The sequence below is a fragment of the Chiloscyllium plagiosum genome, chromosome 2, assembly GCF_004010195.1.
Source record: "Chiloscyllium plagiosum isolate BGI_BamShark_2017 chromosome 2, ASM401019v2, whole genome shotgun sequence".
In the NCBI taxonomy this organism is placed as follows: domain Eukaryota; kingdom Metazoa; phylum Chordata; class Chondrichthyes; order Orectolobiformes; family Hemiscylliidae; genus Chiloscyllium; species Chiloscyllium plagiosum.
The window spans coordinates 115756042-115781852 of record NC_057711.1 but is presented as its reverse complement, the minus strand read 5'-3'; the positions used below and the strand labels follow the sequence as shown (position 1 = coordinate 115781852).

General features: G+C 41.7%; 1 protein-coding gene and 2 long non-coding RNA genes across 7 annotated transcripts in view; 1 reads left to right on the top strand and 2 right to left on the bottom strand.

Annotated features, from left to right (window-relative positions):
• Positions 1–25811, top strand: part of LOC122563147 (MAM domain-containing protein 2-like) — a 139977-nt gene that overhangs the window by 84772 nt on the left and 29394 nt on the right. For all 5 annotated transcript variants that reach the window (XM_043716635.1, XM_043716644.1, XM_043716627.1 and 2 more), the window contains 4 exons: positions 2198–2344; positions 15426–15688; positions 19306–19402; positions 22290–22442. In XM_043716635.1, coding sequence (XP_043572570.1) covers positions 2198–2344; positions 15426–15688; positions 19306–19402; positions 22290–22442 — 660 coding nt within the window. The remainder of the gene's footprint in view (positions 1–2197; positions 2345–15425; positions 15689–19305; positions 19403–22289; positions 22443–25811) is intronic.
• LOC122563180 lies at positions 2314–5594 on the bottom strand. The gene is made up of 3 exons (XR_006315511.1): positions 5486–5594; positions 5229–5382; positions 2314–2397 (listed from the first exon to the last, which is right to left on the bottom strand). It is a non-coding gene; the product is annotated as an uncharacterized LOC122563180 (long non-coding RNA).
• Positions 15503–25811, bottom strand: part of LOC122563177 — a 44949-nt gene continuing 34640 nt past the window's right edge. The window contains exon 3 of the long non-coding RNA XR_006315510.1: positions 15503–15579. This is a non-coding gene — a long non-coding RNA (uncharacterized LOC122563177). The remainder of the gene's footprint in view (positions 15580–25811) is intronic.

Here is a 25811-nt window from a genome sequence, read left to right as displayed (position 1 = left end):
CTCCCCCTCCCACTCCGCCAAGGACATGCAGGTCCTTGGCCTCCTCCATCGCCAGACCATGGCCACACAACGCCTGGAGGAAGAGTGCCTCATCTTCCGCCTAGGAACCCTCCAACCACACGGGATGAATGTAGATTTCTCCAGCTTTCTCATTTTCCCCCCAGCTTATCTCAGTCCCGACCCTCGGATTCAGCACCGCCCTCTTGACCTGCAATCTTTTTCCTGACTTCTCCGCCCTCACCCTCTCTCTGGCCTATCACCCTCACCCTCACCTCCTTCCACCTATCATATTCCCAGCACCCCTCCCCAAAATTCTCTCCCCCCTACCTTTTATCTCAGCCCGCTTGGCACACCAGCCTCATTCCTGAAGTAGGGCTTATGCCCGAAATGTCGATTAGCCTGTTCCTCGGATGCTGACTGGCCTGCTGTGTTTTTCCAGCACCACATTTTTCAACTCTGGTACTCCAGCATCTGCAGTCCTCACTTTCTCCTCTCTGAATTAGTAACCCAGCAGTATTACCACTGTGTCACCATCAGTAGATCAGGACATCATAACAATGTCCATTAAAAGATTTAATAGGAATTACAAAATAGAAATAGTCTCTCTTGCCCAACTACTTGAGCTCGCATTTATCTTCCACTTATCGCTAGACTTTGTTCAGAAATCTCTTTAGCTTCTCTAACTTGTTCTGTTACTCAGTATTGCTCTCCTTCTATTGCTGCCACCAAGTCTGGCCGTGCCCTCAAATGGACCCATCATTAAAATGTACCAAGCTTTCGATTACTCTCATGAGTACAGCACTTCCCTTTCATTGCTGTGAAAAGCAAATTCTTCTAAGCTAAGGCACTTTCTAAGTAGTGAGTGAATTATATAAGCTGAACCTTGAATTGCCAATCCTGTGGTTCCAGTAACTGAACACTAAGAGACAGAGAGGAAGAACCTCATGAATATGTTAAATAATTTTTTGACTGTTTTTGATTATTATATAAATATTAGACTTTGAAGCAAAGGTAAACGTTTGAGTGAAAGGCATAGATAATTGGCAAACACAGGTTACTGATGGCAACATGGTGCTAGGAAATTGGGATGTGAGATGAAACTTTGCAAAGTGCATTATGACCAGACTTGGCAATTATTGGTTTTATTGTGGTGCGAATAATAGATCATTCTCAACTCACATTTGTTTTTCTATAATAGTTTTATTGGCAACAAAATTGTGAACATTAAGTGCACTTAATATTCTTACTCATTTTAATTGAATTCTTTGCTATCCAATTGCCTCATTGAGACTGTCTTCTTACATTCAAAATCTATTTTAAGTACACTGTTACAAACATGCACAAGCTTGCAATTAACTGGACTAGTTAATGTCATGGGAAGAAAGAAGTTTGTATTTTGTACAGTTTATGCAGAATCAACTTGTGGTTGTCTTAAAGCTGATTTGCTAATTATAGTTTTGCTGTCTGAGCTAACTGTTTCTTTTTGAACTTAGCAAAGTCCTCTATTTTAACATTGGTCTATATTCATCCGTTAATCATTGTGACTGTTTTGGATCTGGCACAAGTTCATATGGCTAGGCTTATTTGGCAGTGAGAACATGGAGCCATTTGTTTTGATAAATTCTCTCTATCTAAAGCCTGTGTTTTTTGCTCAATTTGTAATCAAAATAAAAGAAAATTATCTGTCTCTGACCTGGAGCAATTATTTCAAAATGAGGAGTAGAATTAATCATGAGAATCAACTATTTGAAGAATAGTTTTGCATTTTGTCAAGGAATATTTAGAACTTCTTGTAACTTTGCTATATGTGATTCTAAGGTTGTGAGACAAACAACATCAGAATTATTTTAGCCCCTTTATCCCATTTGTATTGAGTTGGGGATAAGGGTTAAAACTGGCCCATCTAACAACCTGGAAGGAGATTGTCATAAGTCTATATCGATCAACTCCCTACTCTCCACTCTCAATAAAGCCCAAGTGAGTTCAGATTGCTCAATGGTTATTTCCAGCTTTAACTGTCGTGGGCAGTGCTCAATGCATTAATGGATTTTATACAGTCTCCTTGAAGGGTTGAACTATACCTGAGTAGTATCAAAATGATGTGCAATCCGTCATATGATTCTGAATTGCTCTTATAATCTTCCACATTCAATACAATTTGTTGGTAACAGCATTTTCTATCTTTGTTGAAATGAAGAAATATTATTCGACCCATCCGTGGCAAACTGCAACTTTGATGAAGATATGTGCAATTATTCCCAAAACCACAAAGATGGTACAAAGTGGACGAGACTGGTTCGAAAACCCAATGTGTTCCATTTTGGAGATCACACAAGTGGACTAGGTAAGCTGTATCTGTGTGCTGAATCATGGGGTGTTCTTCCTATTGTTCACATTCTGTATTCAAGAGAGGGATACGGTCATTATGATTGAACAGGTATGATGTTCAGTATGATAGAGGCTGGTAAAAGACATGATCTTTATAAAAGAATTAGCAAACCATACTTTGTGCATACATTCATAAAACAAGGTGACTAAACATTTACTGGAATACAGTTTTATATCTCTTTTGTGAAAGATGCTAATTAAGAGAGAAATTATATTCTTTCTATCTCGTTGTTCTTTCAGTTGCTGTATATTTTATACCTCTGAGAATAAGCAAAAGGAATGATACAGAAGTTTCTATTTCCAGGAACTACATTTACAAGACTTTTGCTTTTGAAATGACTGTTCTGTATGGATTGGAATACCATCATGTATAAATGTCTGTCCCAGTCGGCCACAGTCATGTGATCTCTACCAAGTGGCACACACCCTTAGGCAGATTTGATAACCTTCACTTCAACGTGAGCTGCCATCAGTCAAGTCAAATTAAAGATCAGAGGGAAATGCTGCTTAAGAGAAAATAGCTGAAGCTTTTCCTCTGCCAACTCTTGTTCAAATTACTGGGGAACATGAGGCAAAACTGGGAGTTATTCCATAACACTGACAGAATTATGCAATAGCATTGCATTTATTGAGAAAACCAGGGCAGATATAAGTTGTTACAATTTTATCACTGTTGGGAAGAAACTGTTTCAAAATATATCTTGCCCTAAATTTCTGAGTAAGAAAAAGAAATTTTAAAAGCTCTGAAGGCATGCTTTGAGACCTATGTGAATATTATATACGAATAATGGGTATTCAATATTAGGGGTAAGGTGAAAAAGGGTCCATTGATCAATATGTAACATTATTAACTTAACTCAGAAACCTGTGAATTTTCACAATTAAAGGATGAACTAATTAGAGATGGGATTGTATTAGGAATAAAGGATCTAACAGTGAAAGCACCTGTATTGAGAGAGGACCAATTCGGGATAGCAGTTTCCCATGTCAGAACTGATCAGGTTTGCAATATGTTGATAGCTACTCTGGGCACACAGGGCAGAACAATCACAAAGGGCAGATTGCAAATACTGTGGAAGATTTCATGTAAAAGAGAAGAAGGCATGTACAGCATGGGAGAAAGCAGCGCTCTCACTGCAAAAACCTTTATCACACACAATCTATGGTTAAAAAGAAACATAACAGGCAGGAACAGATGGCCGATGGAGAGATTGGCTGAAGATTCCAATGAATCACCAAAAATGATAAAATAGGTTAATGCAGTTAGGTTGACTGATGAAACATGGTTTGTGATGGTTGGAATGAGGACTGCTGAAAGAGAACATCAGATCAATGTAAAATGTTATCTAGACACTGGTGCAACCTCATGACCTTCATAGACCTGTACTAATTGGTTTCGACGTAGCAATCCAAAAATGAAGCTCACCAATGTAAGGTTCAAACTATAGAGTCATGGAATCATGCAACATAGAAGCAGACCCTTCAGCCCACCATAACAGGCACCAAACAGACACAAATCCCAGTTATCTGCACTTGTTCCATAGCCTGCTATGCCCTGGTGTTTTAAGGTGCTTCTGAAATGTTGTGAGAGGACCTGCCTCCACCACTCTCTCATGCAGCACGCCTCATATTTCTATCACCCTCTGAGTGAAAATACTTTTCTCAGATCCTTTCTAAATCACCTACTCGTCACTTTAAACTTATGCCTTCTGGTCTTAGAAATGTCTGCAATGGGGAAAAGATCCTCAAAATCTGACCAATCCGTGTTCACATAATTTTGTCCACCTCAATCAGATCTCCCCACAGCCTCCTGTGCTGCAGGGAAAACAAACCCAGCCTATCCAGTCTTTTCTCATAACTGAGATTTTCCAAACCACGCAACATGCTGGTAAATCTCCTCTGCAACCCCTCCAATGCAATCATATCCTTCCCATAGTGTAGCCACTAGAACTGCACACAGTATTCCATCTGTGGCCTAACTAAAGTTTGAACAAGACTTCCCTGCTCCTATACTCTGTGCCCTGTCTAATGAAGGCAAGCATCCCCTATGTATTTTTCACGACCCTCTCTATGTGTGCTGTCACTTTCACAGGTCTGTGGACTTGTACACCAAAACCCTTTGTTCTTCAGTACTCCCTAGAGACCTACCATTCATTCTGTAAATCTTTCCTTATTAGATGTCCCAAAATATATCACTTACACTTATTGATATTAAATTACATCTGCCATTGCTCTGATCAAATTGCCATCTGATCGCTATCAGATCTATAACCTGAGACCATCCTCCTCACTATTAACAATGCCACTAATTTTCATGCCACAAGCTAACTTACTAATAATGCCTTCTACATTTGCACTCAAGTCATTAATGTGCATAACAAACAGCAAGGTACACTGCTGGCCACAGGCATCCTATCACAAGAACATCGCTCTACCCCTCTTTGCCTCTGATTTGTAAGCTAATTATGGATCCAGTTTTCCAACTTACCTTGGATCCCATAGGCTCTTATCTTTTGGATCCCAAAAGGGACTTGTCAAAGGCCTTACTGAGGTCCACGTAAATTACATCAACTGCACCAGCCTCATCAATATATTTAGTCACTTTTTCAAAAAGATGAATTAAATTAGTCAGACATGATCTTCTTCCAATAATCCCTGATACTTCCCAGCCTTTCCAAGTGTTGATTAATATATGATGGCACTATTCTTGTGCTGAGAGGACAGATTACTCTGTGAGATCACTGCAATAATGAAAACAAGAATGTGGAGTTCCAGATCATAGTCAACAAGCAAATGACACTGATTTCACTTGGAGCAAGTCCAAACCTTGGACTGGTTACCTTCAACATGCCAAAAGAGATTTACAGCCTGTTCCAGCACAAACTGAACATGGAGCACATTCTCGACAAGAGCAAAGCTGTATTCACAGGATTAGGATGTCTTCCAGGAGAATATCATTTCAAAGTAGATGGAAATCCAAGATCAATTCAGCAGCTGCAAAGGAAAGCATAAAAGACAAAACAAAAGATTTGGAAAAGTAGAGCGTAATGAAGAAAGTGATAATGGCTTCAGGGTGGTTTAATGGCTGTGAACCCACCTGAAAATTTGAGGCTCTGCACTGACCCAACGAATCTAGGCAGGTTTTGAAGAGATCTCACTACCTCATGCCAACCATCTAAGGAATTTCACCATGATTTGCAAAGACAAAAATCTTCACCACCCTAAGATGCAAAGGATGATTCCTGCAAAGTGAAGTTAGATAAAAGTAACAGTTGTCTAACTACATTCTCAACATGCTTTAGGTGATACAAATAGTTGCATATGCAGTTTGGCGTGTCCAATGCTCCAGAAAAGCATTAGTGTAGACAACACAAGATAATTTGTGATCTTCCTGGAAACGATTTAAACAAGAAAAAATATACAATTAAAGATGCCCAAAGTCAAGAATCATATGCCAACTCCTGGCCAAGACATGCAGTGATATTGGGCATAGAACAAGAAGCAATGTTTACTAAAATTAAGCAACTAGTGACAATGCTGAAATACTAGGGTGTAAATAATGAAGTCTTTCTGCAGTGTGGTGCCAGTGAGCCAGGACTTAGAAACTGAGACAGAGGAGACTTTACTGAAACATGTAAGATTCTTGGATGGGTTGATAAGGCGGTTGCAGAGATGATGTTTCTCCTTCTTGGAGAGTCTAGGACCAGAGGGCATAATCTAATAGTAAGGGATCACACATTTAAGAGAGATATGAGGAGGATTTCTTTTCTGAGTCAATCTATGGAATTCTGAATTGAATCAGCTTTATTGTCACATGTCTTCAAATGAGTACAGCGAAAAGTTTAGAAGTCACCACTTACAGTACCGTCTTAGGTATAAAGGTATCTAGGTACAGCTCCTTCAGTTATACAAGCAGTGTAACAATGTCACCAATACACAGCATCATTTTAGGTACAGAGTACCTAGGTCCAATCCTTAGATCCAGAATAGAGAAATGAAGAAAAAAATTACATTGCAGCTATACACAGTATAACCATAGGTCAGAAAAACAACAAGTTTAAAAGACAAACATTTCTTATAGAGGTTTGTTGAAGTTAGATTAGCTTCGCTACAATGTGGAAACAGGCCCTTCGACCCAACAAGTCCACACTGACCCTCTGAAGAGTAACCCACCCAGACCCATTTCCCTCTGAGTAATGCATCTAACATCATGAACAATTTAGTGTGACACTTCTCCTGACCTGCACATCTTGGACTGTGGGAGGAAACCCATGCAGACACGGGGAGAATGTGCAAACTCCACACAGACAGTCGCCCAAAGCTGGAATCGAACCCTGGCGTTGTGAGGCAGCAGTGCTAACCACTGAGCCATCATGCCGCCCCAAATTATTAACTATTTTCAAAGCTGAGAGACACAGACGGATTTGTTTATCAGTGAGGCAAAAAGTAAGAAAGTGGAGTTGAGAATTATAAGATCAGCCACAATCTTAACGAATGGTGGAGCAGACTCAATCAGCTGAATGGCCTATTTCTCCTGAAACTTATGATCTAGGGACTTGGAGCAACCCTACTGCAGCAAGGACAACTGGATCCATTTGCATCCAGAGCACTAAAACAAATAGAAAAACATAATAAGAAAATGATGTTACTCCATTTACAGAGATATCATCTGGATGTACTAGCAAAGGAAGTAGATGCATGTTGTAGACATGCTGTCAAGAATAGCTGTCCCAGTGAGCAAAGTGGACAATGCTACCAAAGAATGTAAAACTCCTCTAGTGTGAAGCAGCAGCTCATTATGCTCTGGAAGTCATCAATCAGCACAAACACTGAAAGTAACAACTATCCAACAAGATGCAAATCTCCAACTGCTGCAAGAAGTAGTGATAAAAAGATTGCCAGATGGCATCAAGGGCATTCCCTTTGCTATGAAAGCATATTGGGCAGATAGAATTGGATTGACAGCCCATGGTGGCGTGTTGTACAAAGGAAATAGAGTAATTATCCTGAAGGAGGTGATAGGAGAGACGCTAAATCATATCCTCACAAGACAATGAATTGAATCAAACCAGAGGAAGACAGAAGATGTCCTCCACTGACCAAACATGAGCATGGAAATTTAGGATCAGATCAGCCATTGTGCGACTTGTAATGGGCACTAAGCTAAGCATGCTAGATGATACACGACATCCCAGACAGACTATGGATGAAGCTGGAAGTAGTTTTCTTCATACTCGCAGGAAGTGACTATCTTGTTACAGTAGACCACTACAGAAGAACCTCGATTATCCGAACGTTGATTATCTGAATTTCGGATTATCTGAACAACATGGCAAGGTCCTAATGCTTGGCTAAACTGTGTTATCCAAACATTCGATTATCCGAACATTCAATTACCTGAACAAAATACTCCCCGCCCGTGTCGTTCACATAATCAAGGTTCCTCTGTATTCTGATTACTGAGGAGTGGACTAGTTGACTTCAATGACTCCCACTGCGATTACGAAGGGTCTAAAAGAACACATCAGTCATTATGGCATTGCCAACACTGTTATGAAGGACAGTGGCTGTTAATCCATGAGTTAATTTATCAGTCACTTCATGAAAGATTGGGAAATTCAACACCATATGTCATCTCTACGTTATCTCCAGTCAACTGGAAAGGCTGAGGCAGCAATGAAAATCACCAAATGAATCATAAAGAAATGGAGCAAATCCAATACAGATGCACTCAAGGCAACCCTCATGTGGAAAAACACAGCCGTGAAGGCATGGAAAGTAATCCAGTATAAAAATTAATGTTGCACCCCACACAAAGTACTATTCCAATTGCAAAAACAGTTCCGGAAGCCAGAAGTAGAAATCGGTGTGAGTGCAACATCCAGAAAGCTCATTTTCATTTCAGCAAGATTACAAAGCTGTTGTTGTCAGAGTTGAATATTGGAGAGCCAGTTGGAGTACAATCATTCAACAATCTCAATAAAAACTATCCTAAGTAGCAACATGGGACTTGTGTGGAGCAGTTGTCACCTCAATGGTATGTGGAGGAAGTGAACCCCCAGATACACCCCCTCAATGGCAGACACATACACCCAGCTCTGGAAATTGTTGCCCAACTGCATTCAGAGACCAGTATGATTTATGGACGATGTGTGCAATGCATCGGACTTTTGGGAACAATAAATTGCTAAGGTAATGTAATATTTATTGTTGGGAACATGAATACTTAAAAGGTACATGATAATTCATGACATTTTTTCCTTTTTGTATTAAAGTGGATTGAAGTACAATCATGTACAAATTCCTGTCCGAGTTAACTATAGTCATAAGAACTCTACCATGAGGCACATATCCTTTGGGCAGACATTTTAAGCTTCACTTCAATAAAGTTCTCATGTTGAACATACTGCTATATGGGTTTTGAAATGATTTGTAGTTCAAGGTGAGGTTCTAGATGTAGGCTTCACTGAGGCCCACTGAAGATGTTACCGCGGTGGCACAGTGGTTAGCACTGCTGCCTCACAGCGCCAGAGACCCGGGTTCAATTCCCGCCTCAGGCGACTGTCTGTGTGGAGTTTGTACATTCTCCCCGTGTCTGCGTGGGTTTCCTCCGGGTGCTCCGGTTTCCTCCCACATCACAAAGATGTGCAGGGTCAGGTGAACTGGCCATGCTAAATTGCCCGTAGTGTTAGGTAAGGGGTAAATGTAGGGGTATGGGTGGGTTTCGCTTCGACGGGTCGGTGTAGACTTGTTGGGCCGACAGGCCTGTTTCCACACTGTAATGTAATCTAATCTAATCTAATCTGGTAGGGTGATGAAATGTCTGGAAATGAACCTTCCAGCTCAGCGAACAAACCTACTTCCATACTGCTATGTTTTGGACAATATACTCCATGCATACAGCCTTTTTCTTCCAGCAACTTCCACATTTTATTTTATCTAACTAACAAGCACATTCACATAAACAAACACAGAAGAATTGAAGAATTGCACAAAATATCAGTGATCTGCAACTTTGCATATGGGGGAGATTGGAGTGATGAAGGGAGTGCTCCTATATCAAGAGAGAACCTGAGGGAATGGGTGAGGATACAGTTTCACCATCATGCTGCTTTTCAATCTACAGCCTTAATTATTACTGACTCATCTGAAAGCTGTTGGAAATGTTAGCGGTGGTAGACTGGATAGTTTTCTCACCTCTGAGTCAGTAGGTTATGAATTTAAATTGCACTTGAGATTTGAGCATAAAAATCCTGGCCACATTTCCAAATTGTCGGTTTTCAGCATTGACAGATTTTTGATCTTTACCCAAATCTCTGTGAATTCTACACATATCCTCAACTATTCTAATAGCCTTAGCTGGCCTTCCCCTTTCAATCCTCAGTAAGCTTAAGCTCATCCTAAACACTCATCATCCATATGCTTGGCAACCTATATAGGCTGCAGCAATGCCATGGATTTAAACTTTACATCCTTGTTGTCAAAGGGTTATGGTTAGAGTTTGGGTTAGAGTCTCCCGAGCTCAAAAATCACCTGAAACTCTACCACTCTCTACTATCTCCATATTACTTTAATTCTGAACTCTTGTGCATTTCTGGATTTCCTGATTCCAGCCTTGGCATTGGATGCATGGAATCTAAGCTCTGGATTTCCTTTCCTCACCCTAACTGTTCCTCCTCTGCTTTCCTTCTTGAAGACGCTCCTTTAAAACTATCTGATCAAGCTTTTGGCCATTCTCCCAAAGCTCCACACATTGCTCAGTGTCAAACTTTGCTTGGTAACACTTCTGTGAAGCACCTTATGATAGCTTTAAATCCACAACACAAATCCCAGTTATGGTTGAGAGGAAATTGTCAGCAGGTAAATCAATCTTGTATGATTTTATTTAGCGACTGGTTGGAATGATGCCTGTGGTCTGGGACCTACCAGACTTTTCCACTGAGGATTAGCAAGACACCTTCAAATGAGATAGGATAACATTCAAATTAAATACAGAGACTCTTTGAAATTGCTAAGGAGAGATTTACATATAATGGGAAGGGCAGAATCAGCCCATCTGCTCCAATAGCTATTGTATGCACCTTGCTAACCCCCCATCATCTCACCCTGACAACATATCATTCTATTGCTTTCACTTTCATGTGCTCCTCTAGCTTCCCATAAAGTCACAGAGTTAAGTTTCCTAGTCCATTAGTATTCACTCTTCCTCCTCCTGGTCACCTGACAGTATAGCAGGGAAGGAGAGGACTTTGACGTCTTGCCCGTCCCTGATGGCATTTTCCCAGAATCAGTCAGGTTCACCATCCTGTGGGGAGACTCCTCACAGGTTCCCAGTGTCAAGGGGAGGGGGGGGGGGGGGGGTTAGTGCTCCATGACCCACAGGGTGATCCCTGTGGGGGACAGTGCGTGACCCATTGAAAGTGCATCCAGTGCTCTGTGTACAGTTTCTACTGATCACTGGGAGCCTGCCTGGCATCTGGTTTCCTCTCTAAGGGCTGATCAAGGGCACCTCACCATTGATGGGCCCTCGTCTGGTAGTTACAGCCTCAGCTGTAACCACCATAGAGTTTGGCTGGTTATGGTGAGCTACCAGTAATCCCCAATCGGGCTGTGAGCTCTGAGCATGTCGGCTGCCTTCATCAGTGGGATGATGGCCCATTGACAGACCATAATTCCACTCCAGTCAATCACTGCCTGCTGGAGGGGAATCACCACCTGCCTTTTAACCCTCACCGCAACTCATCTGCAAAATTCAGTCCATATTACCGGAAGGACTGGACACACGTCAGGGAACCACTTTGGACATTTTTGGCCCTTAAGTGAGCGTTAGTTGTCTAATCAAGGACCACATTCTGCCCTGTTGCAATTTAGTGGGCACTAAGAGTCTTGGAGCTTGGCCATTTTGATCCTGCAGACTGCTATATAGCAAATAGTGGGGGCCATGCTCCCTATAATGATATTACTTGGAGGTTATCCCCACAGCCCATGGCTTTCTCTCCTTACATCCATCATTGGTTCCCTCCTCCCACCACTACCCTGTAGAAAATACCCATCAGCACTTTGCCAGAGCCTCCCAGCCAGCCTGGCCCCAGTTAGATCTCAGGCCCCCTTGAGTTCCAGAGCAGCCACAGTTGCTCTTCATGTCGGCCTCCTGCAATACCAAGCGTAGCCATCAATCCCTGAGGCACTGCCAGTGCTTCAGAGCTGCCAGCCCCCAATTCTCCAGACATCCTGTGAGGTGGGACTTATAAAAGGAACCCCTCGGCCGAAATAGTAAACTGGGAAGAGCTGGATGAGCGATGGTGGGCTGTCCTCGAACACTTGAACTAAGGAAAGTCTCCACATGCTGCAGTTTACAATCCAGCCCGTGGAGTCATTATGGTATGAGGAGGACACTGAGCCCACTGAAGACATGTCAACTCCTTTTAGAATCATCTAGCCCTCACATTATCCCAAAAGCTTTGCATTTTATTTCTCTCAAGCAGCTGTTGGCTGTATCTGGTTCCACCAGACTCATGGACAGCTGGTTCATGGTGTTGATTAAAGGCATTTATGCTATTCATCACTATGTTACACTTGGTGGTTTGCTGAAGATTTGTTATTACACTGTTTAAAACAGAGAGAGGATGATGTGCCTGTGAGATCTGAACTTTATCTGGTAACATGCCTGTTTGAGTTAGTGAACATGAGGCTCTCAGTTTTAAAACCCAGACTATCAATCTCTACTGAATATAGCCTGCTGAGACAGCTGGGATTAAGTGAGGATTTGGGTATTAATGAAATTGAAACTTAGCCAGGCAACTGGGATTCTTGTGCACACACATGAGTCCGAGGTTAACTCTGAGAATATGCCAAAGTATCTTATATCGATAATTGCCCCTCCAATAGTCTATTTACACAGAATGTGGAGATATTTAAAAGGCAAAGCTGAATAAACATGTGAAGAATGTTGAAAATGAATGTTTGTAAAAAGATCATTCGTCATCTGTGCACAAACATTTGGAAAGACGATAAATTGACTGGAAGATAAGATAAAACAACTAGAGGACTTTTAAATTTAACCTGTTCATTGGGGAACTGGAGGAATTGTGTGCACCATTGCTCCCATGCTCTGTCTGACTTGACTCTGTTGAAGTCAGCACTGAGAGGTGTGTCAGCCTGGTCTCTGTACCTAAAGAGGGACATAAGTTACAGTGGAGACAGTTCAGACCAGTTTCGCGTGATTGATTCATGGGATGAGAAGTCTCCATATGATGAAATGTTGAACAGGTTGGGCCTATACTTACTTGAGTTCAGAAGAAGAGACATGGCAGTGGAGGTCAGGTCACTGAGTATATTTAAGACTGAGATAGATAGGTTCTTGAGTATCAAGGGGATCAAGGGGTATGGGGAGAAAGTGGGAGAATGGGATTGAGAAACTTATCAGCCATGATTGAATGGTGGAGTAGACTCGATGGGCCGAATGGTCTAATTTCTGCTCCTATGTCTTATGGTCTTATAATTTGAATTAAATTTATAAGATTCTGAGAGTGCACGGTAGGGTAATTGCTAAGAGGGTATTTCCTCTTGTGGGGAGTCTAGAATTGGGATCACAGTTTAAAATTAAAACAGAAAGAAGGTGGTATTTGTTCTTTGAAGTTCATCAGTCTTTGTGGTTTTGTTCCTCAAATGCGGTGGATGTTGAAATATTGAATGTATTCAAGACTGTGATAGGTACGTTACTGATCTACAAAGGAATTTAAATTTAGGGGGGACAGGTAAGAAAGTAGATTTGAGACCAAAAACCAGATCAGCCACAATCTTATTAAATGGTGGAACAGGTTCAATGGGCCAAATGGCCCTCCTGCCCATATTTCATATGTACCCAATTCAATGAGATTTCTGTCAAGATTAGAGTGGTGCTGGAAAAGCACAGCAGGTCAGGCAGCATCCGAGGAGCAGGAAAATTGACGTTTCGGGCAAGAGCCCTTCTTCAGGAATACCCGAAACGTCGATTTTCCTGCTCCTCGGATGCCACCTGACCTGGTGTACTTTTCCAGCACCACTCTAATCTTGACTATGATCTCCAGCATCTGCAGTCCCCATTTCTGCCTCAATGAGATTTCTGCCTGGTCTGTTAAATTAAAGTTGCTCATATTCATTCACTCACTAAAATCAATTAAACTCACATGGTTAAACTTAGACAATGCAATTTCAACCCTGATGGTATTTGCAAAGCTCAATGGAGTTCATAAGAAGTCACAAATTATTGGTGAAAGACCTTCAAGGGAGAGATATTTAGATTTAGATTAGATTACTTAGTGTGGAAACAGGCCCTTCGGCCCAACAAGTCCATACCAACCTGCCGAAGTGCATCCCACCCAGACCCATTCCCCTACATTTACCCCTTCACATAACACTATGGGCAATTTAGCATGGCCAATTCACCTAACCTGCACATTTTTGGACTGTGGGAGGAAACTGGAAACTCACACAGACACAGGGAAAATGTCAAACTCCACACAGTCAGTCGCCTGAGGCGGGAATTGAACCCAGGTCTCTGGCGCTGTGAGGCAGCAGTGCTAACCACTGTGCCACTGTGCCACTAACCCACTGTGCTACCCAACCTGACACTGGATTGGTGGCTTTGATGGTTCGCAAGGCTCACAGAATTCCCCAAACAGCAGCCACTCAAACTAAAGCCGATTCAGGTAATTGATATGCATATAGAAAATTAAACACTCTCCAGTGTGTGAACGTGCTCACACAAAACAGGTAACAATTTAGTGCCCCATTCACAAATGCAAAAGAGGTTTCACGATACACTCTGACTTAACCAACTGAATGGACAGTTGCGGCTCCATATCTACATTGGCCAAGTTAATGTTTCTATTTTTACAACACATTTACTGTAATTTCCAGACTTGCCTTTGTTAATGGGAGCAATTTTATCAAATGACTTGCTTGGAATAATGTTATGAAGTTCATCTCTCCACATCACTGTCATCCTGGCTTGATCAAATTTGAACAATTGTTTTAACTCCTGAATAAAGCCTGTCAGAGCAACTTTTTTATTCAGAGAGTGGTGAGAATGTGGATTTGTCTGCTACAAGAAGTGGTTGAGGTGAATAGAATAGACACATTTCAGAGGAAACTAGATAAACGCAGGAGAAAGAAAAGGAGGACATGGGTCAAAAGTTTCAGTTAGGGGGTTTTCAGGTGTGTCTCTCACACCCACCCAAAGACTGGGTGAAGAGTACATGCTGGCACTGCCAGAAACCCAGTATCCATCGAACTGTAGTGTTTCCTGGAGGCTATGTCTCTGTTACTCTTTTGGGAGAAAATCCCACCTTCATGACCTGGCGGCTAATTTGATTGTGCAACAGCTCTCTGTAGACTCAGCAGCCCTGGTGGGAGCAGCAAACAGTCAAGGTCCACGAATGCAGAGTGGAGGTACATGGGAGTGTTCCGCAGTGGAGACAGGAAGAGAAGCCTGAGTTGTGGCAAGAAAGGGTTTTGGTGATTGTGACAACTGGGGTGGGCAGTAATGGAGGCACTGAGTAATGGAGGCACCGATGCCACACTATCCCATCCCCACCCCCACATTAGACTATCATCCTATCCACCCCTCAAACTCCTCCTGCTCGCTGAAAACTTTCAGCTGAGCAAAAATGGCTTGTAAGTGACCACTAACTTGCATACGAGCTTCCATTGGGTTAGGCGAGTCACCCCATGGTAAAATTGTGCACAAGGCCCCTGGGTAATTTTCACACCTCACCTCATGCAAACCCATTGGTGGGGACCTGTAAACCTTTGTTGCATGTTGACGGGATGGAAGGAGTTGAGAGAAAGCTCATGAGAAACATAAACATCATCATGGCCAGGTTGGGCCGAATGGCCTGCTTCTGCTCTGTAAATTCTGTGTGAATCTATATAGTGTGCATTGCATTCACGTTTCTGGCAATCTCCAGGCCCTGACTTCCGATTATTTTTGGGATAGGTATTTATTTGCATTTCCTGTTTTAATTCAGTTATGAATACTGTCTTACCTTTCGCAGGTGGCTTTCTGATTTCCAACACAAGGTTCGGTTACCATCAGGAGTACGTGGCTCATCTGGCTGGTCCACTTTTGCACGCCAATCTCCAGTATTGCTTGCGTTTCTTTTATGCCCTGAATCACTTTGTCACAGAGGATGCCCTCGCAGTCTACATCTACGATGAAGAAGACCGTGTTCAAGAAAAGATTTGGACAATTCCCAAATCGCCTACTGGAATGTGGATTCAAGCGGAGGTTAACTATCGAAGGCAGGAGGCCAGTAAGGTAGTTATTGTTCCTCAGGGAAATGGAGAAAGATTAATCAGGGTTTGTACTCCTATAAACCCTGTCCAGTACTTACTACTGGAAAATGTATCTGTACAAGTGCAGGGTATGAATTTTGCCATGAATAGTACCCACTGCACAAACACAAATGAATCAGATGTCCATCACCTGCAATACGCGAGTCATGAATGTGATGAAATATTCTGTACTTGCCTTAATGAGTGCAGTTCCAAGATGCTTGACATATCAAAGAGAAAGAACCCCTCTTGACCGGCACACTGTGCACCTCCTTAAGTATTCAATGTTTCCATCACCCATACACAGGGGTAGCAGTGAGTACCATCTACAAGATGTTACTACAGCAACTGTTCAAAGCCTATTAGTCAGTACCTTTAAAACTAATGACCTCTAATGCATTGGACAAGGGTAGCAGATGCATGAAAACATCATCACCTGCAAGTTTCCCATCAAGCCACACAGCATCCTTAGTTGGAACCAAACCACCATCCCTTTAAGGGCTCTATCTGTGGAATACAATGTTGTGACTCTGCTTATCAGTTGGTCAGCTGAGTGTGGCTTGCTGCACTGTTTACTTCATAACTTATAATGCGCTTTACTGTTTCAAGTTAACCAACCCATGCAGTTGATCAGTCAAGATGAGCAACTAATTGCCTTTTAAAGGCTGGCAATAGGTAGGAAATTTCTTCATTGGATGCAGTTCGAGAAAACCAATTCAGTAGAGCTTAAGAATCACGAGACTCTGGAGCCTTTTCTGGATTTTTCAGAGGGTCCTTGTGAGGACCACTGCTTGGGCTGAGCATTGGTTGCAACAAATGGATAATTCACAAATTCTAGCAGCTTTACCCCTTAAGATGGGCTCAGTAGTAACTTACAGAACCATCTAAATATCCCATTGTGTCAGTCTTGAGAAAGGAATAAGGCAGCTGAGCTGTTTTTATCAAACCCCACTCACCCTGCCACCAATCCCTGATTTGTCAATTGACTGCCTCCTATTTTCAGGCAGTCAAACAGGCAATCCTGGGTTGAAAATCCTCAGCACTGAGTTGCTCTGGGTTGTTTTAAGTAATGGCGTAAACATGTAATTAAAATTCTGAGTAATCAAAAATATTTGCAATCGTGTGCCCCCTTAATGATCGTGACACTTTCCAATGTCCACATTCAATTAAGTGCTTCTTGATAGAAAAACAGCAGCTATTATTAGAAATACTCAGCTGGTCAGGAACTTAGTTGGATAAAGAAAGACAGGTTCAGCAAACTAAAATAACATATTGAATTTAAACATAAATCAATCAGCCAGCTGATGAGATGTCAGACTCTTCAAGATTCCACCTATCATACAGAATTCTTCCATTTCCCCAAAAAAGGTTTATTGAAAATATTTTTCAGAAATTAAATTTTTTTGTTGTGTTTTTAATGGTTTTTTCCTAACATGATCAGATTTGCACTCATTTAGATACTTTGCAATTATTCACTACTAGATCAGTGGTGAGTGATAGTGTGCCTTGTGCCAGAAATCATAAATTACTGTGCCAACATTTTACTCCGAAGCGGAATCTCTAGACTGTTGTGAACAACTTCCAACATTCCAGCATATTGGTAGCATGCAAAAAAGATAAAACCATGAAATATGCTGAGTAGTTGACAATGTTAGTGTTCAACCAATCCTTTTTGACATTAATCAGCCTTTTCTTGGGTTCAGATTTAACAACAAGTTAGTCTATTATTTGAGCAAACTAAATATGCTCTTTGTATTGGTATTTGGGGGAATGTTTCAGCTTAAATAATGAGGTCCGATGACATGATCAGAACCTAACCTGGAGTGATACTGAGCATGAAAGCTCAATGAAGCAGGACTAGGAACAGGACAGTATTTTTACATCATATAACCTTGGTAGTAATATTAACCGATCTCACCAGTTGAGAAAGTGACAATATTGGGCACTCTGTTGGTTTTGCACCTTCGCCCACATTTTTGTAATTTGAAATCAATGAGAAATATTGGGCTAATGACAATTCAGAATTCCATAGATCCCATGAGCTGCTAAATTGTTGAGCATGGTAATCCATAGTTTTAATTGTGTGTTCAATTCTGCTAGTCTGGTAACTAATCAATGCTGGCTGTGTTTGATTAGGTAAACATGAGTGTGGACTCAGAACTAGACACACAAAGACCTCAAATATCTTAGATAAGCTTGAGTGCAGACATTTTGTGATTACAAAGATATTTGAAATAAACTATTGCCAATTTAAAAACTGGGTTCATTCTAGAAATTGGCTGACTTGCATTCAAAAAGAATGTGTACCCAATGAACACAGTCCACTGATTTCTCAGCAACAAACGGTGGCACAGTGGTTAGCACTGCTGCCTCACAGCGCCAGAGACCCGGGTTCAATTCCCGCCTCAGGCGACTGACTGTGTGGAGTTTGCACGTTCTCCCTGTGTCTGCGTGGGTTTCCTCCGGGTGCTCCGGTTTCCTCCCACAGTCCAAAGATGTGCGGGTCAGGTGAATTGGCCATGCTAAATTGTCCGTAGTGTTAGGTGAAGGGGTAAATGTAGGGGTATGGGTGGGTTGCGCTTCGGCGGGGTGGTGTGGACTTGTTGGGCTGAAGGGCCTGTTTCCACACTGTAAGTAATCTAGTAATCTAAACCCAAACAAGCAGACAAAACACATCCAGAAACCCTAGCCACTCTTCCCTACATCAAAGACATCTCAGAAGTGAGTGCCAGACTACTCAGACCACTTGGCAACATGGTAGCCTACAAACCCACCAACACACTAAAACAGCAACTAATGAACTTGAAAGACCCTATACAGACAACAAGCAAAGCTAATGTCATTCACAAAATACCTTGCAAGAACTGCAACAAACACTACATTGAACAAACAGGCAGAAAACTAGCCACCAGGAGACATGGACATCAACTGGCCACAAAACAAATGACACACTCTCACTAGTATCCTTACATATGGATGGGGAAGGACACCACTTTGACTGGGACAGCACGTCCATCCTAGGACAAGCCAAATAGAGACACGCACGAGAATTCCTAGAAGCATGACATTTCAACAAACGCATTGACTTGGATCCCATTTACCACCCCCTTAGAAAAAGTACAGGAAATAACATCATCAACCCAAGGAAACCCAAACACATAAATAGAAAGTGGGCTACACCACCAGTGCTTCATCCAGAGGCTCACTGAAGATGTTACCTAGTATGTTGATGAAACGTTTGAAAAGAAACCTTCCAGCTCAGTGAGCAAACCTACATCCTGAAGATAAACTAATTCCTTTGGTGGGGCAGTACAAAATATGGTGCAGAACCTTAAGATTGGAGTTGGGCTCTTCAAGACTTATATCAGAAGCACTAATTCACATTCTGATGCTCAGTGTTGATTGAAATTTAAAAAATTAAGATTGATAGATTTTCATTTGGCAAAGTTTATGGAACCAAACTGGGTGACTGCAGTTAAGATACAGATCAGTTTCATGAGTTTCATGTTAATAAATGGAGGAATCTACTTCCAATAGAACAAAGTTTCTAAATGTTACTGAAATAATTAAACAAATAATTTTCTTCTATTTCTTTTCCAGATAGTTTTCGTCAGTGTCTGTAAGAATTTCTGGAACTGTGGAAAAGTAGCATTGGATGACATCACAGTGAGCCAAGGAGACTGTCGGATTCCTGGAGGTACAAATGGGGGTTTATGAGAAAAATAGCATAAATGTTTATTTGTTCTGTCTGTTACAATAATGAACATCAAAATGCCAACTCTGTTACCATAGTAGACAGGCAGGACTGGAAGAACAACAGCAAGCCAGGCAACATCAAGAGGTGGAGAAGTCAACATTTCGGGTGTAACCCTTCTTCACGACCCTGAAGAAGGATTACACCTGAAACATTGACTTCTCTACCTCCTGATGCCCTGAAGGGTTACACCTGAAACATTGACTTCTCTACCTCCTGATGCCCTGAAGAAGGATTACACCTGAAACATTGACTTCTCTACCTCCTGATGACCTGAAGAAGGGTTACACCTGAAACATTGACTTCTCTACCTCCTGATGCCCTGAAGAAGGGTTACACTTGAAACATTGACTTCTCTACCTCCTGATGCCCTGAAGAAGGGTTACACCTGAAACATTGACTTCTCTACCTCCTGATGCCTTGAAGAAGGGTTACACCTGAAACATTGACCTCCTGATGCTTCCTGGCTTGCTGTGTTCTTCCAGCCTCCTACCTGTCTACTTTGGATTCCAGCATCTGTAGTTTTTTTGACTCTGGTACTATGGCTAAGCCAACAAAATAAAGGCCTCTGCTGATATGATACCTGGAATATCATATTTAGATAACAAGGGAGGATCCATCAATCATCTGGTCATTCTAAATGCTTAACTCTGCAGAGATGTTTGGATCTGATTGAAGAGCCTGGAGTAGGGGCTGAGCCAACTATCTCAAGAGTAAAAGGAGGAATCATTTGTTCCTCATAAAGCATGGCAGAATTTTGGAACTTGCCTCTTTTTAATAGGTAAATAGGTGCATGTTTGAGACAATGGTTCAATTTAAATTTGAGACTGATAGATATTTGAGGCAAATTTGAGGCTGAATCTTGTGGAGGTGAGGGGAGGTCTCTCTTGGCGAGCTGGTGAGAATCCTACCTCACTTCTTTTTGGGAAGGCTTTTGATATCTTGTCCCACTTAGGCACTAAACAGGCCAGTGACAGTCATCAAGGAGCTCGGATGAGATGTTCTGCTGTTCTTTACTCAAGAGTGCTATGGAGAAAATGGTGGCTGCTACTGGTATGACACCCTCCCGGCATTGAGGAGGCACATCTCAGCCTTCTGGCCCTAATATTCAGTTCAACACCTTCAAAATGTGAACCATCTCTTTCATCTTATCAAGTGCCCCCATCCTAGTTACGGTCCTTTCATGTCAGGCAGGAGACACCATTGGTCTGTCATTCTCACATTGCGATACCTTAATCTAAACTATCAACATCTTTTCTACACCCACTATCCCCACTGCCCCCCACTCCAAACTTTTGCATAAATGCTGTCACCTCTATACTTCATGTCAGCTCTGATGAGGAGTCATCAGTTGAATAATGACCAGAAGGTTGACATGGGTTGGGGGATTTGCAAGGGAGATAGGGCAAGAGCAAATAGCAGCAAAGGCAGGGATTACCTCTCAGGATCTCTTGTCAGGATTTGCTCATTTTGCTCCCCAGCTGGCAAGTTCCCCTCAACCATATTAATACCACCAGTGGTATGGCAAGGCCCTTACAGGGTCACTAATTACCCCCCTAAGAGCTTCAATTGACAACATTGTGGGGAGTCTGCTCATAGCTCTCCCACTTCGATCTTAATTGGGATGAAGGTGGGAGGTTGCTAGGGACCTCAACCACTCACCACTCTTCCTCCATACTTAATTGCTCCCTATCTCAAATCTGCCATGGTGGGTGGCACAAAATTCCCCCAGTGGAGCTGAGACACAGATCCGCCATGATTTCAATGAAGCATGAAACCGTCTTCAGGGCCTTGAATGATCTCCTTCCTATCCCAAAGTTTTGAAATGGTGAAGAAACCTTGAAGCACAGGTATTTTTTTTTGTTCTTCTTTCTTGTCCACACTGACTGATGCATTGGGATGGCCTGTTTCACAACCAGGAGAATAAGTTCACAGCATGAAACCTGGCCCAAAAACAGAACTTTGTGACATCGAGACAGCAGTGTAGTCGGGAAATTTCTCTTGCAGCAAAGAGTGTTCTTACAGACAATTCTCTATTCAAGGACTTCGACTGCAATTCACAAATGTCAACTTATGGACACTGAGCATGTGAGAAATCCTGGACTCTTGGTCCCAGCCAGAAAGCGGTTCAACTTTCAAGGTGGATTTTGTAACTGTTGACCATACTGACAGCCCGCCCTGGACAGACCATTGCCTGGTGAAAAGAATCACCTTCTGAATTTCAATTGAGCATGCCGGTCTTGCCCTTGGAAGTGATTGACTCTGACACTTAACTAGTGCTACCCTCCTGCACAATGAGTTTGAGGAATTTAATATAATGTTGCGCTTATTGTTGAAATGTTTTCCTGCTGTTGTGATGTTTAAAATGTTTCACGTGGAGGCTGGGGTAGAGTAAAACACTAACTTTGGAAGAAGTCACAGGGTCTTCTCTGGCACATTAGGAAGCCATTCAGCCTTTTCAATCTCTCTTTAAGAGCAATCTAGTAATCTCCAATCCCCTGCGCTATCCCTGTAATCTCATCCCATTTTCTTTTCAAAACGTTGATTGCCTCCACTTTCTTCACCCTCGTGGAAAGTTTTAGGTCATCATCACTGATCCTGGAATCAGTCCCTTATCCAAAGCCTTAAATGTGTTTCCCCCTGTCCCTGTGAAATCAGTTAATGAGAAGCGTTTTTTTGTTGGTCATATCAAAACCCATCAATCTTGTACACTTCTCCTGGCAGTCCTCATTGCTGAAAGAGAAACAAGGCAATAAGCTCCAGCCTAACCTTGTATCTAAAATCCTGACAGTTTGAAGAAACTCTTTTTTTCCCTACCTACTCTGTACAGGTTCCTGGCTTCCTACTCCAGGAAAGTGCAATTTTGATATGGATTATTGTGGATTCATTCAGGATCATAAGGACAAAGGCAACTGGTACAGAAGAACTGGTACAACACCAACATCATTCACGGGTCCAAAGGGTGATCACACGACAGGGGTAGGTGAGTTGTATTTTAATAACTATTCTGAGCTGCAATTTCTTGTTTCTCTTCTTTTTATATAGAATGGCGAAGAACGAACAAGTTATGAGTCTTCCCTTGTTTAAAAGTGGCCAAAATCTGTTGGAAAAATTAAGGCTGACGTCCAGTTATATTCTCGGACATTCACACCTCACACCTGGCCTAGAGTGGTTCCCAGTCCAGCAAAGGCATAATTTTGAAATTTTTCGTCATCATTCAAGTAACTCCATGTTAATCCTCCAACTCCCTACCTCTGTAGTCGCCTCTAGCACATCTCTGAATAATGCTTCTTTTAATCGCTACACCATTGCTGGCAGTGCCTTTGATTTCTGACATCCTGAGATCTGGAATTCTTTCCCTCAGAATTCATATATCTTTCACAACTTTTGGGAAAATTCTAAAATCTATCACTTTGAACAATGGCTTGGTTATTTGTTCCAAAGACGTCCATTTGTGCCTCAATATCAATTTTTATTTGATAATCGCTATGGCGAAACATCCTGGGAATGTTTTACCATGCTAAAGAGACTACATAAGCAGAAGTTTGTAGTTGCTTGATTTTTCTTTAATTTCAGAGATATACATTATTCATAAAAAAACATGCATGAGTACATAAAAAAGTTCTAAATCAGTTCTGTACAGTCTTTGCAAAGAAAAAAACAAAACATTGAAATTTTGACATTTTTCAGATCTTCTCTTCAGTCGCAAAAACAAGGCATTTTCTGCTTATTCAGGAAACTATTCATGTTCATTTTGAGGCACTGAGAGAGTTTGACAACTTCTAATGGACTCCCTAACTTCAAATAATGTTGATATTGCTAATGTCGACTGCTTTGCACACCTCCTGTACAGTTGTAACCTGCTTTGTCTAAGCATCCTATGATCTATGTATCCTTGTTTGCTATGATCTGTCAGTACTGCTTGCAGAACAAAGCTTTTCACTGTACTTAGATACATGTGACTGACTACAATAAATCAAATCAAGTCAAATCAAGTCAAATCTGATTAAACTTTGTCAGAAAGACCTTAGACAGTGGTCTTTCCCCACTGTGCCTTGGTGGCCACTGGCCCAAACTGTAGTGCATCCTTCAGCACATAGTCCTAGATTTTACAATGTGCCAGTCTGCAACATTTGGTAGAGGTCATCACTTTGCACTGGAAGACTAACATGCTTCGCACAGACCAAAGAGCGTCTTTCACCAAGTCTATGGTCCTCCAGGCGCATTCAATAGACAATAGACAATAGGTGCAGGAATGGGCCATTCTGCCCTTCGAGCCAGCACCACCATTCATTATGATTATGGCTGACCATCCTCAATCAATTCGATGTGAATCCTGGGGAACAGCATGTAGAGCACAGAGTCCTGCATCACAAACCTTAACCAAAAACCACTCTTCTGAGAAAGTGCCTCCAGGTGAATGAGAGGGATTTTGCAGGGTTTCCCATTCTATGGTGGTTGTTTGGCCACCTCAGAAGACTCTAGGGGTCACTTATACAATTCAGAGGGATGTCAGGCACCTGTGCATGCTAGCAACAGGCATTTGCTGCTCATGTCAGGATCTGTGTTTATTCTAATTTCTGCAGCCACTGCATGAAGCTCTAAGCTCTGTAGCCAGCAGTTGGCTAGAGAAACCAGAAGCTAATGTAGCAATACACTGATCAGAGTGTACAGCCACTCAGAATGGCTACACAGCTTCAAGGGAATGTTGGTCAGGACCTCTGCCTGATTGATACAATTCAGGCCTAAGAATCAACTTTTTATTGTGTGAGATTTGAGCATGGTTGTCAGCACCAGCATCTGGAACTGCTCTTGAACTAAGTGGCTTGCTTGTTCATTTCAGAGGGCAGTTAAGAGTCAACCACATTGCCACTGTGGGCCAGACCAGGTAAGGATGCTGGATCTCCTTCCCTTTCCACATTAGTGAACCAGATAGGTTTTACGATAATATTTGTCCTGGTCACCATTATTGAGATTAATTTTTAATTTCACACTTTATTGATTGATTTTCATGGGATTTGAACCCATATTTTCAAGAGCATTAGCTCTGTTTTGCTTGTTTACTGACATTACCAATACTGTACCTCTCCGCTACAGAGAAGTGCTGGGAAGTTTTCCTTACAGGGTTTCACTGTTGGCGAGTGGTTAACAATAATTCCCTTATTTTGACTGCTCTTTGTTGGACCTATTGGTCTTAAATTTCAAAAATTGCCATGATAAGATTTGAACTCATGTTCTCTGGATTTTCAAGACCTAAACTTGTACCACTAAGCTGGAGCACTCCATTTGACACAACCTTTACAAAATACAGCTTTCCTTTATAAGCCTATTTTAGGGAGGGTGTGGACTTCCAGAGTTGAGGTGGTTTCCGTAGTTGCAATTATAATTATGCAGATTTTTGCTTGTATTCACCACAAACAGTTTGATATGAAGCTGACATTTATGAGCTGCACTTTAAAGTGAAGCACTGCTGGACTGATTTGTTGGAAGTCTACCTAAAGAGAGCTTTGCAGCAGTGTACTTGGGGAGTGTTCCTACTTTTGTACCAAATGCCATATTTGAACTGGAAATCTGAAGTGTAAGACAGATGGCTCATAAAGCTATCTTGATTATTTTCCTCAGCTGGTCTGGCAGCATATGTGGAGAGAGAAAAGAAGTTCACATCTCAAGTCAAATATTAGCAGTTTCTCTTGACAGTCGCTGCTGATGTTTCCAGTTGGATATTACTCACAAATTCTAAAGAAGACTAATTTTTGACTTGAGATGTGAACTTCTTTTCTCTTTCCCACATATGCTGCCAGATTTATTGAGTATATCCAGCTATTGGTGTTTTCATTTCAGAGTTCTGGCATCAGAAATTACTTGTAATTTTTATTTTTCTCTTGTGTCTCTTTCTGTGTTTCTCTCCTGGTCTTTGCTCTGATTCTCACTGTGTCATCAGCTTTCTGTTCTTATTTTGGGCAAAACAAGTTGGGAGACATGCCTTGAAATCTGCATCTTCAGCCTGATTTTTAGGTCACTTGTTATAGTATTTCTCTACATGTCAAATTTTGTTTATTAACCACTACTGAGAATGATATTACATTTTAAAAAGTTGCATAAATACAAACTTGTTACTGAAAAGTTTATTTAGTTCGCCCATCTCCTATGTCTTTTAGCCTTGTCTCTCTGGCCTTTACAATTGACACATTAAGTCAGTTTGAGGGTGCTCAAGTCCCACTGCAGAGTCCAGAGTACAAATTGTAGCCTGACACTCCCTGTGCAGTCCTGAGGGAACTCTGCACTAAGGTGTCATATTTCAGATGAGATATTAAACTAAATTCCCCTCTGGCCTTTCAGGCGCATGAGTAAT